The sequence below is a fragment of the Centroberyx affinis genome, unplaced genomic scaffold (genome assembly GCF_046629955.1).
Source record: "Centroberyx affinis isolate AG114_WGS23_722 - 3 ecotype Tasmania unplaced genomic scaffold, CSIRO-AGI_Caff_v1 ptg000773l_1, whole genome shotgun sequence".
Lineage (NCBI taxonomy): Eukaryota > Metazoa > Chordata > Actinopteri > Beryciformes > Berycidae > Centroberyx > Centroberyx affinis.
In genome coordinates, this window is record NW_027279381.1 from 402,501 (window position 1) to 415,095 (window position 12,595).

The window sequence follows — 12,595 nt, forward strand, 5'->3', positions numbered from 1 at the left end:
GCAGCAGCAGCAGTCACAGTCTTAACTGCTTGAGTCTTGACTTGATGCATGAAGAGAAGACTTGAGACTTGACTTGACTTGGGTTCTGGTGACTTGGGACTTGACTCTGACTTGTACTCTGATGACTTGAAAAGGTTTCTAAAGTCTTGACTTGAGATCTTGTGTTTGTGTAAATGACTTGTTCCAGCAGACGACTGAATTTAAATTCTGTTTTCTGAATTTGTATGGAATGATTGAATTTATTGAAGTTGAAACTGATTCTAGAAATCAAACTCATGATGCTCTTACCAAGTTTTTATCCTATTAAAACCATATTGCATTGAAAAGTCCTAGATATTTAGTTTTCTTTAAGATATTAAATTGATACTGGACTCTTGATTTGTTCTGACTTGACTTGCTGTTCTACATTTAGACTTGAGACTTGACTTTAATGACATGGATTTGACTTGGTAATCTACATTTAGACTTGGGACTTGACTTTAATGACATGGACTTGACTTGGTAATCTACATTTAGACTTGGGACTTGACTTTAATGACATGGATTTGACTTGGTAATCTACATTTAGACTTGGGACTTGACTTTAATGACATGGACTTGACTTGGTAATCTACATTTAGACTTGAGACTTGACTTTTATGACATGGACTTGACTTGGTAATCTACATTTAGACTTGAGACTTGACATTAATGACATGGACTTGACTTGGTAATCTACATTTAGACTTGGGACTTTGGAAATTTCGATTACATTTATATTTCAGTTAATTTTCGCACATTACGCACATCATCTTCGCGTCTCCTTCCGAATCCTCCTGCGGCCCATGGAGGTGTCCCGCCCCCCTCAGGTTGAGAACCACGACCCCTCTAACCCCCCCCCCTCCCCCCCGCTGTCTCTCCTCCACCACCAGACGCGTGTTCGGAGCTGGCGTCCCACCCGGGCTACTACAGCGGCCTGGTGCAGAAGTCGATGGGGCAGAGCAGCCTGGCGACGGAGGAGATCGAGCGCGACCTGCACCGCTCGCTGCCGGACCATCCCGCCTTCCAGAACCCCACCGGCATCGCCGCGCTCAGGCGGGTGCTGACCGCCTACGCCCACCGGAACCCCAAGATCGGATACTGCCAGGTGGGGGCGCTGCAGCTGGGTGTTACGACTGTGTGTGTGTGTGTGTGGGGCAGTGGAAGTAGTAGCAGAAGTAGTAGTAGTAGTATGAGTAGTATCTGACTTCCTCCTCTGCCTCCTCTTTCTCCTCTTCTTCCTCTCCCTCCTCTTCTTCCTCTCCCTCCTCTTTCTCCTCTTCTTCCTCTCCCTCCTCTTTTTCCTCTCCCTCCTCTTTCTCCTCTTCTTCCTCTCCCTCCTCTCCCTCCTCTTCCTCCTCTTCCTCCTCTTCTTCCTCTCCATCCTCTTCTTTCTCCTCTTCTTCCTCTCCCTCCTCTTCCTAATCTCCCTCCTCTTTCTCCTCTTCCTCTTCTTTCTCCTCTTCTTCCTCTCCCTCCTCTTTCTCCTCTTCCTCTTCTTTCTCCTCTTCTTCCTCTCCCTCCTCTCCCTCCTCTTCCTCCTCTTCCTCCTCTTCTTCCTCTCCCTCCTCTTTCTCCCCTTCTTCCTCTCCCTCCTCTTTCTCATCTTCTTCCTCTCCCTCCTCTTCCTCCTCTTCTTCCTCTCCATCCTCTTCCTCTTCTTTCTCCTCTTCTTCCTCTCCCTCCTCTTCGTCCTCTTCCTCCTCTCCCTCCTCTTTCTCCTCTCCATCCTCTTCCTCCTCTTTCTCCTCTCCCTCCTCTTTCTCCTGTTCCTCCACTTCTTCCTCTCCCTCCTCCTCCTCCTCTCCTCTTCCTCCTCCTCCTCCTCCTCCTCCTCCTCCTCTCCTTCCTCCTCCTCCTCCTCTTCCTCCAGTCGATGAACATCCTGGCCTCGGTGCTGCTGCTCTATGCCAAAGAGGAAGAGGCGTTCTGGCTGCTGGTGGCCGTGTGTGAGAGGATGCTGCCCGACTACTTCAACCGCCGGGTCATAGGTGAGAGGTCAGGGGTCAAAGCAGAGGAGGGGTCACATCACAGTTCTTGAATGTTTAGTTATGATGATCAAAATTTTAAGCCATATTCAGAATAATTTTTTTTTTTTATCTTTATTTATCCAAGGAAGGCTTCATACTCACATTTACACACATTCTTACTGGGAGTTGTCCAGTTCAACCACAGTCTAACACTGCTTCTACTGAGCAGCTCTACTGTCTTGCTCAAAGGCACGTTGGCAGTAGTTGGCGATCTCATGAGCTTTGCACTGTGCAAATATTTTTATTGCTACCAACCCATTTATTTAGTTCACAATATAACTACTTTAGACCTGTAACAACGCCTTATGTAATAACACCGCATTATGTAATAACTCGACGAAATGTAATAGATTTTCACTTCATTTTTCTAATAATCTGCCGCATTTTGTAATAATCTGCCGCATTTTGTAATACACAGCCTGAACGCAATATGTAATAAATTTCCCCGCATTTTGTAATAAATTATTACATATTGCCGTGGCTATTACAAAATACGGGAGTTGCACTTTTTTTTTGATGAAAATTTAATAATATGGTGCATTATGTAATAACCAACCAAAATGGATGTCTTCATTAATAAAAATCGTTATAACATTATAACAACAATGTTTATTTTATGCATTCTAGCATGAATCATACTGACTCAAAATTCATTTTAAAAAGATACTATTAGTTCAGTAGATTAGTTTTATCTTTCATTGGTCAAAACTACATTAAGTGTCACTGTATTCCTTAGCTTAATAGAAACTGTACTTGAGGGACATAGAAACTGCACGACACTGAGTGTTATACTGACACAAACATCTAAGTACTGGTACACACAAATGTCAGGAGACACACACACAGACACACACACACTGCAATATACTTTATTACAAAATGCGGGGAAATTTATTACATATTGCATTCAGGCTGTGTATTACAAAATGCGGCAGATTATTACAAAATGCGGGTGTTATTAGTGAAAATGTATTACATTTTGTCGAGTTATTACATAATGCGTTGTTACAGACCTGTAAAATGTATTCCTTGTTTATGTGTATGTACTGTGTGTTTGTAGCCTGGTGTCCAGCCCCTATGAATCGCAGTATTCAGCACTCTTTGAATTTGCATGGCGATTCATAAGAATCGCCATGCAAATTCAAAGAGTGCTGGACACCAGGCTAGTGTGTTTGTGCATCATGGGCCAGATCAATTTCCTCAATGGATAATACATTTTAACTGAACTTAGTTGTTGGGGGAGGGGAGAGCATGTTAGGTCAGATGTCATGATGAACTCACAACCTGCTGTGAGGTTAAATTTAGGGCCAAAACGACCTATAGACCTTCATTTGCCGAACTGCAGGCTGAGTCATTTGAACGTGGTTTTGTTTTGTTTTGTTTTGTTTTGTTTTGTTTTGTCTTGTCTGAGCTGTTCTTCCTCTCTCTGCTCGGACACCAAACAGCCTGGAGGCTTTTTCAGGCAGCGCTTCACTCCTGTAGTACAGACTGATTTCCTGTGCTTTGTCAAGTTATTTATTTACAACATGGTGGTGCATCTGAAGCAGTTTCCTCTTCCTCTTCATGTTCTGTTGGAAAACGGATGTTTCTGTCTGTCTTTTCATCTTTGAAACGGCAGCGATGGAGTTCAGTGTTTTTCTTCTGTGTGAGACCAACATGGATGACTCTAGTTAAACAAACAGTGGCAGAGCTGGAGGCATATATAATCTCTAATTCGCTGAGCTAAACCTCAGTGGGCGGAGCCAAAGAGCCACCGTTTTTCAGAGCATTAGATAGGCCTAGACTAGTTGGTTAGTTAGCTAACTGGCAAACTTGAATGGCAAAGAAGGAACTTTGGTCAAAATATAAATAAATATAAATGGCAACAACAACAGAAGCTCAGCAGCTAGCTAACTAGCTTACCAAGCTAGCTATAGGCTAGTATGGCTAGTTTGAACCTGAAGCTCAGCTAGCTAACTAGCTAACCTAGATAACTAAATATGGTAGATCAGTGATACTCAACCTTTTTCATATCAAGGACCCCTAATTTGGTCCAGATTAGAGCCACAGACCCCCGTTGGATGAGATTCTTTCTCTCGGACCCAAATCTGACTGTATTTTTATTGTTATAGATGATTTTGTCCAGAATCTCATGACTACCTGTATTGTAGGTATGATTAAAACAGTCATTCTTCTACATTCTCTATAAAATGAAATAACGGTGAAGTTTAACAACAACTCATCAATTTGCTGGGGACCCCCTGGAACTCCCGCAAGGACCCCTGGTGGTCCCCGGACCCCACGTTGAGAACCACTGTGGTAGATTATATTGTTTCAGTTAGCAGCAGAGCGCTAGGCCTCTTTTTCACTGAGCTTCAGTCTAATGTTACCAAGCCAGAAAAACCTGTGGGTCTTTGGCTCCGCCCACTGAGGTTTAACTCAACCAATCAGAGTATTTCTGCCTCTGAGAAATGTTTGTAGAACTAAAACTCCGGTCTGCCCTTGAATACATAACTGTTCTGTTTACTGTCAGTAAACAGAACAGTTCTTCAGCAGCCAGAACGCCTCTTCTGGCTGCTGAAGAACTGCCTCTTCTGTTTTTTTTAATAATGATAATATGATAATATGGTATTTAATTAACCCCAGTAGGAGAAATTCTCTTTTCTCTTTTCTCTCCTCCACAGAGAGGTCAGAGGTCAGAGGTCAGCTACATAGCTGGAGCTGGTAGGATTCAGAGTCTTGCTCAGGGACACTGCTGCAGGGAAGATGCTTTGCATTCAGGCTTGAACTCTGACCCTTCCCCCTCTGTGTCCCGCCCTGTGCCCCCCCCCCCCCCCAGGAGCCCAGGTGGACCAGTCCGTGTTCGAGGAGCTGATCCGGGAGCGTCTCCCCGAGCTGGCCGAACACTTCCCGGACCTCTCCCCGCTCTCCTCCGTGTCGCTCTCCTGGTTCCTCACCCTGTTCCTCAGCGTTCTGCCCTTCCACAGCGCCGTCTGCGTGGTCGACTGCTTCTTCTTCCGCGGCATCAGAGCCATCTTCCAGCTGGGCCTGGCCGTGCTCCACGCCAACGCCGCGCCGCTCTGCGCCAGCACCGACGACGGCCAGGCGCTCATGGTCCTCACCGGGTAGAGCCGGGCGATAATCAATATTGTCGTTTGTCGTATTTCAGTGGAATCATATGGTGATGGGATGGTGATTTTGGGGATATCGTGGCACACAGTTCTGCCGTCTGAACTGATGATAACAAGCTCATTTTATTTAAAAACTGACAAAATGAGGTGTGAAACATTTTAAGGATTTGACATCACACTTAACGTCACCGTTCAGTTCAGTGGGATGGGTTTAGTTTTTGCTTTCGTTCTTCAAAATGAGCTGTCATTTGATAAAGGCGATGTCTACTCTTACACAATAACTGAGAGCACAAAATTAGAAGCAAATTATTGTGATTTATTTTGTGTTCTTGGTTGACAGATTGATAATGCTTTCTCCAGAGTGGATCATCTATATTTTAGAGATCAAGGATTAATGAGGTTGATCCAAAATGGATAAGCAGCCTGAGTTCTTGGTCATCAAAATGAGAATCTTTCACTGACTGGATCTGGATTTTCTAGATAATGAATATTTACCTTTTATGCAATGATATTTTCCTGAAATATTCACAGTATTTTGGAATAGAATAGTGTATGATCCTGTGCACACATCCATAATTTAGCCATCCATATCTCTCATCTCTCATGTCGCTCCCATCTCTTTCATGCACATAGATCCTTGTATTATAATGGTTTGACTGGTTTGGCCTGTGGAGGCGTTCAGGTGGAGACACGCTGACTCATGACTGACTGACTGTTTCCTCTCTGTAGTTTCCTGGACCAGGTGGGGAGTGATGAAGAGCCGTCTTCTCCTCCTCCTCCTCCTCCTCCTCCTCCCCCCTCCTCCCAGTCTGCTGCAGAGGAAACCAGCAGCAGCTCCAGTGCTCCCACTGTGGGACACACAAACATCACCGAGCTCATCAACGAAGCCTATGAGGTGAGAATCACACACACACACACACAAGACACACATGTAAGATGAGACTGATACATCGGCCTGATATCGGCCTTTTATTAAATATCAGATATCATCACCTCTGATATCTGGTCCTACTCTCTGGAATTCTCTACCACAACAACTAAAAACATCTCTCTTTTTGCGAGATTTTAGTTAGGATTAAAGTGTGTGGTTAATGGGAAAACTTTTATTTTAGAATCAGTATTATTACTATTTTTCCCTTTTTAATAATAATAATAATACCTTTTTATCTTATTCCTTTTTATTGTAATACCTTCTTATCTTATATGTTCCTATCTTAAATGTTTTTGTCATGTATGATCTTTGCCTATTTTTTGCTTTTTATTTTGAAGCACATTGAGTCTACTATGCCTGTCGTATGAAATGTGCTTTATAAATAAACTTGACTTGACTTGATATGGAGGTTCCTCTCTACCTTAAAGAGCTGCTGACACTAAAAGAACTTTATCAGTCTGGTTTCAGTGGAGAGTTTTAGTGTCCCATGATGCTCTGAATCTTTCAGAGGCTCAGAAACACTGAATACTAGTCATTTTTTGGCATGAAAATGGAAAAAATTAGGCTTACTTGCTGCATATCCTTTTATTGGTGGCAAAAAAAAATGCTAACTTTATCCTGGCTCAAACCACTGCCACCCACCTTACATCAATGGCAAGACAGGTTAATGAAAGTGTACTCAATGGAAAAAAATAACAGCAAAACTCCATGTAAAGACAGACATGTTTTCAAACTGATGGGCTCCTGTAATTGCTTATTTTAGATTACCAATGTGATAAGGAGCTGTACTGACTTAAATGTGAATTTGGCCAAGATTAATATCTGTTTCTTTTAAGGTACTTTTCTTTCATTTATTTATATATTTATTTATTTTTATTTGGAGACCCCTCTCCATGTGGATGCACATGATGCCATGATTTATCATTTTTATGTATGTTTGCCGAACCTTTAATTTTTTTTTTTTTTTGTATTTCATGTTGTTTTTGTTTTAAATTCCTGACAAAGCAGTTGTGTACAATTCAAATGTGCATAAGTAGAAAAAAAAAGAAAATGGAAAAAATGAAAGGAATTGAATAGCGGCACAAAATATCGACTATCATGAGAAAAAACATGTATGATTTGTAATTCTGACCAACGTCATGTCTGACCCCAAGACATGCCGGGTCTGAGTCTTGGAAATTCACCAAACAAGACCTTGAAAATCACTTAAAAGCCTTGAATTGATGTCCAAGTGAGTTTGAACCTGAATTACCAGAACATTACCAGAACTGTCCATGCACTCCCATGTTACTCAGTCCAGCTCTCTCTGGACGCTCACTTTCCCTTTTACAGCTGCAGCCTGCTGAATTCACACAGTGACAGAATACTGAACGTAAATCTGTAATTCTAATTTTAAATTGGTTGTCCCTGTCCCTCCACACACACATCCGCTTTTTCCTTCTCCCTTCAAGTGTGTATTATTCTCTTGTGTTTTTTTCTGTTGTTTTCTCCGGTCAGAAATTCGGGGACCTGACGGTGCGGCAGATCGAGCGGCTCCGGTGTCGGCACAGGATCCTGGTGCTGCAGGCGCACGAGGACACCACCAAAGAAAACGCTGTCAGTCTCTTTCTCTGTTCTCTCTTCCAGTCTGTTTCCGATGTGCTGTTTACACTGGCAGCATTCAACCCCGCCTGCACTCATGTGACCTTAAGTCAGACTTGCTATAGATACTTATATTTACCTGTTCTTACTCCTTCTTGATTGTTGTAGATCTCTAATGGGTTGTTTATCTCTCTTAAGACTCTCTCTCTTCTTCAGGCTCGTTCCAAAAAACAAGGATTTGCCATCTTTTATGAAACAGCTTCAGTATTTAAACTTCCCGCTCTGACATGTAGGCCGACTCGTTGCCATAACAACAAAGTTCTTGACTCGAGATTGGCTAACTTTACCTCAAAATAAGTCAGTCGTAATATTTAAGTATCAAGCAGTCTTAATTAGTCTAGTCCAACCTGAGAATCTAAGACCAGTCTGAGGCTTAGACTAGTCTTAAACTAGCTTTATGATAAAATACAGCAGTGTATTGGTCCTCTAGCAGCAAATGTTAAGCAACCAACACACACCGTAGGTCACACATTACACCAGTGTTGGCCACTCTACATTGGTTACCCATCGACTGCAGAATTAATTTTAAAACTCTCTTAATCACCTATAAAGCACTACATGGGCTGGCCCCACTTTATATATCTGAATGATTGTGTCCCTTGGCCACAGTGAGATCACTGAGATCTCTCAGGTCTTCTGACCAAGGCCTTCTGGCTGTCCCAAAATCCAAGCTTAAAACTAAGGGTGACCGAGCTTTTTCAGCTGTAGCTCCACTCTCTAGAACCGTCTTCCTTTAGCCATAAAAAACGCAGAGTCAGTGGTTAGTTTTAAGAAGCCTTTAAAAACTCACTTGTTTTGTAAGCACTTATTTATTTCTATTTTTAATGTTTTCATTGTACAGCACCTTGTAACTCTGGTTTTCGAAAGGCACTTTAGAAATAAAGTACTTACTTATGCAACTGGCTCCAGGTGGCGATTCTAGTCTAACAGGTGTGTGTAGCTTTGGTCTGGTTTCTTGGACTCCGATAGCTCCGATGCAGAATTCTTTATTGTCTTACAACATAAAAAACCCCCCAAAAAAACGTTTAGAATCTTTGTTCAATTCCACAGAACTTTATTTTAATCTCTAGTCCAGATCCCAAATGTTTCCAAAGACACCAAACATCAGGCTGGATTACAGGGACATGAAGCACAAACATGTAGATTTTATTCCATGTGATGTAATGTCGCAGTGTCTCTCCTCTCTGTCCGTCCACAGCTCAGGGTCGTGACCCCGGACGTGTCCATCTGTCCAGAAGACCTGGCCGACGTCTACGACCTCTTCAAGGTACTTTCACGTCCCGGTTTAACTCTCAGCTCGGTCCCAACGAAACGACCGCAGTGAAATGATTTAGTGATTCAGCAGAAGAAGAAGAAGAAGAAGTGGAATTGGACTGAAAACGATCAGTTCATTAATTGGTTAACGATGTGAAGTATGACGAATCGTGTGCTTTCTCCCTCCCTCTCTCCCTCCGTTCCTCTCTTCCTCTCCTCCTCTCTTTCCTCCTTTCCTTCCTCCCCTTCTCTCTATTCCTCCTTCTCCCCACTTCTTCTTCCCTCCCTCCCCACCTCCCTCACTTCCTTTCCTCCTCTCTCGCCTCTCTTTCTTTTCTCCCTCCCTCTCTATTTCACCTCCACCCCCCCCCTCTCTCTCTTTTTTGGCTTCTCCTCCCTCTCTCCTCCCCATTTCTCTCCTCCGCCTCTCTCACCCTCGCATCCTCTCCCTCTCTCTCTATCTCCCTCCCTTCCTCTCCTCTCCTCTCTATCCTCCTTACTTCCCTCTCTCCATTTTTCCTCACTTCCCTCATTTCCTTTCCTCCTCCCTTCCCTCCTTCCTCTCCTCTCCTCTCCTCTTCTCCTCTCCCTCCCCACCTCCCTCCCTTTCTCTCCCTCTCTTTCACTTCCTTCCCCTATTTCACTTCCTTCCCCTATCCTTCTCTCTATATCCCTCTCTCTCTCTCTCATCTCATCTCCCTCCCTCTCCCTTTCTCTCATCTCATCCCCCCCCCCCCTTCTGTCCTCTACCCTCCCATCTTCTCTCTTTCTCTCTTTTGGCTTCTCCCCACCTCCTTCCCTCACTATCTCTTCTCCTCTCCTTCCCTCCCCTCTTTCTCTCCTCCTCTCCTTCTCTCCCTCCTTTCTTTCCTCCACCCTCCCGTCTTCTCTCTCTCTCTCTTTTGGCTTCTCCCCACCTCCTTCCCTCCCCCCTTTCTCTCCTCCTCTCCTTCCCTCCCCCCTTCTCTCCTCCACCCTCCCATCTCCTTCCCTCACTCTCTCCTCCTCTCCTTCCCTCCCTCCTTTCTCTCCTCCTCTCCTTCCCTCCCCCCTTTCTCTCCTCCTCTCCTTCCCTCCCCCCTTCTCTCCTCCACCCTCCCATCTCCTTCCCTCACTCTCTCCTCTCCTTCCCTCCCTCCTTTCTCTCCTCCTCTCCTTCCCTCCCCCGTTTCTCTTCTCCTCTCCTTCTCTCCCCCCTTTCTTTCCTCCACCCTCCCATCTTCTCTGTCTCTCTCTTGGCTTCTCCCCACCTCCTTCCCTTCCTCTCTCTCCCCCCCCTCCAGACGGAGCACTTCATCAGTCTGTATTGGGGCGGTGGCGGCCCGGCGGTGGCGTGGGGGGGCGGGGCCTCGGGCCGGTCCTACACGGAGCAGCAGTACCGTCTGGACCGGCCGCAGTTCAACAGTCTGTACGCTCTGCTGGCCCCGTGGCCCGGGGCCTCGCCCCAGCACACTGACACCCTGTCCCACAGGACCTTCATCCTGCTGGACCAGGACCGGGACAACCTGGTCTGCTTCAGGGAGGTCGCCTGCTGGCTGGGTAGGTGGAGGGGGGGGACGGGGGGATGGGGGGGGGAGGGGGGGTGAGTGTGTGTGTGATTTCAAGACAAATCACAAGATTTGTCACAAAGTTCTTTACAGAAAGCAAGAGGACAAAACTGCAGATAAAGACAGTTGATAATAAACAGAATTAAAAGAAGACAGTACATCAAAGTGCTTTTGTGTGTGTGTTGTGTGTGTGTGTGTGTGTGTGTGTGTGTGTGTGTGTGAGTCTTATCTCAGCCATCTGTTAAGCCTTATAAAAATGTCCGACCACAAACTTGAAACTTGAAACAGAAACTTGTTTAAAACTACAAGAGGCAGGAGAGAGAGAGAGAGAGAGAGAGAGAAGAGAGGGAAGAGAGGGGGGCGGGAGAGAGAGAGAGAGGGGGGGGTGGGAGAGAGAGAGGGAGGGAGGAGAGAGAGAGAAAGAGAGGGGGGAGAGAGAGACAGACAAATGGAGAGAGAGAGGGAGAGAGAGAGAGGAGGAAGGGAGGGAGAGAGAGAGAGAGAGAAGGAGAGGGAGAGAGAGAGAGACTGACTCTTGATGCTTTGGCAGTATTGTTGTTGTGCCAATAAAGCAAATTTGAATTTGAGAGAGAGCGAGAGAGACAAAGGGAGAGAGAGACAGAGAGATAGAGGCTCTGTCTCACTCATGAGGAGCTTCCTAGCTTCTTACCTCCTTGCTCCCTAACTAGGAAGCTTCCTAACCTGGTTCCTTGTTTGACTGCAGGGAAGCTTCCTGTGTAGGCAGCATGTGGAGGTGGAAGGAGGAAGTTGTGTTTCTGTCTCACCTCTCAAACTTCCTTGTTTTAAACTTCCTTGTTGTGGCTGAAGGAAGCATGTGGTTCCTCAGATGGAGCGTGACATCCCACAACACCTTGCAACATCACAGAACCTCCCCAACATCTGCTAAAATTTCCAAATGAACTTATGACTCCATGAAAACTGCAATACATCTAACATATTCAGTTCAGTTTTATGAGAAATTTGTCAATAGAGAATTATATAAAACTAAACGGTGACCTCACTCTTCTGCCATCGCGGCCCTCTGACTGTGGAACAGCGTTTCACAAAGTGCCGAGTCAGCAGAATCCACTGACATTTTTCAAAAAAATCGATTAGAAACCCAGTTTTCCTCTCTGGCCTTTCAGTGTGACTGATGTGTTTTACCGGCTTTTTCATCGTGTGCTCGGTCTGTGCGTTTTTGTCCGTTTAGATAGTTTATTCTTCTGTTTTCTTTTTCTTTTAACCTCGTAAAAGCACTTTGATTTGAACAGACAAAGAGAGAGACAGAGAAATAGAAACTGAGTGTATTTCTTTGCCTAAACACACTATGCAAAACATGAGTGTGGGGAGTGGGGAGTGGGGAGTCAGCATCCAGAGGTGAACAGGTTTCCCCAGCAGCAGCAGAGTGTAAACTGATGCTGTCTGGATCTAGATTTCTGCCAGGCCTCTGCCTCTGCCTCTGTCTCATCCCTCCGTCCCTCCATCCGTCCGTCCGGCCTCCTGCCCACACAGCTGTTAGACCAGGATCAATACGCAGGAGGCCAGGAGAGACTGGAACAGACTGCAGCTGCAAACAGGCCTGCAGGGGGAGTTTAGAGCTTATTGGAACACCGGTGTGAGGCGACCCTGCGGGGTTTGGAACCTGACCAGTGACCGCAGACAGGGAGGGGCTGTCTGATGTAGGGCTGCAACTAACGATTATTTTCATTGTCGATTAATCCGTTGATTATTTTCTCGATTAATCGATTAGTTGTTTGGTCTATAAAATGTCAGAAAATGGTGAAAAATGTGGATCAGTGTTTCCCAAAGCCCAAGATGACGTCCTCAAATGTCTTGTTTTGTCCACAACCCAAAGATATTCAGTTTACTGTCATAGAGGAGGAAAGAAACCAGAAAATATTCACATTTAAGAAGCTGGAATCAGAGAATTTTGACTTATTTTTCTTAAAAAATTACTCAAACCAATTAATCGATTATCAAAATAGTTTAATAGTTGACAACTAATCGATTAATCGCTGCAGCTCTAGTCTGATGTACTGCTCTGTAGGCGAGTACCAGTGTTGG

General features: G+C 44.9%; 1 protein-coding gene across 2 annotated transcripts in view; it reads left to right on the top strand.

The window, feature by feature from the left end:
* Positions 1-12,595, top strand: part of LOC139644698 (TBC1 domain family member 8) — a 59,606-nt gene that overhangs the window by 41,142 nt on the left and 5,869 nt on the right. Inside the window, exons 10-17 of one of the 2 annotated variants that reach the window (XM_071520156.1) lie at positions 912-1,126; positions 1,892-2,009; positions 4,867-5,152; positions 5,888-5,920; positions 5,987-6,053; positions 7,587-7,685; positions 8,929-8,997; positions 10,268-10,523. In XM_071520156.1, coding sequence (XP_071376257.1) covers positions 912-1,126; positions 1,892-2,009; positions 4,867-5,152; positions 5,888-5,920; positions 5,987-6,053; positions 7,587-7,685; positions 8,929-8,997; positions 10,268-10,523 — 1,143 coding nt within the window. Of the gene's footprint in view, positions 1-911; positions 1,127-1,891; positions 2,010-4,866; positions 5,153-5,887; positions 6,054-7,586; positions 7,686-8,928; positions 8,998-10,267; positions 10,524-12,595 lie in introns of both variants that reach the window. The other variant, XM_071520155.1, reaches the window with a different exon arrangement.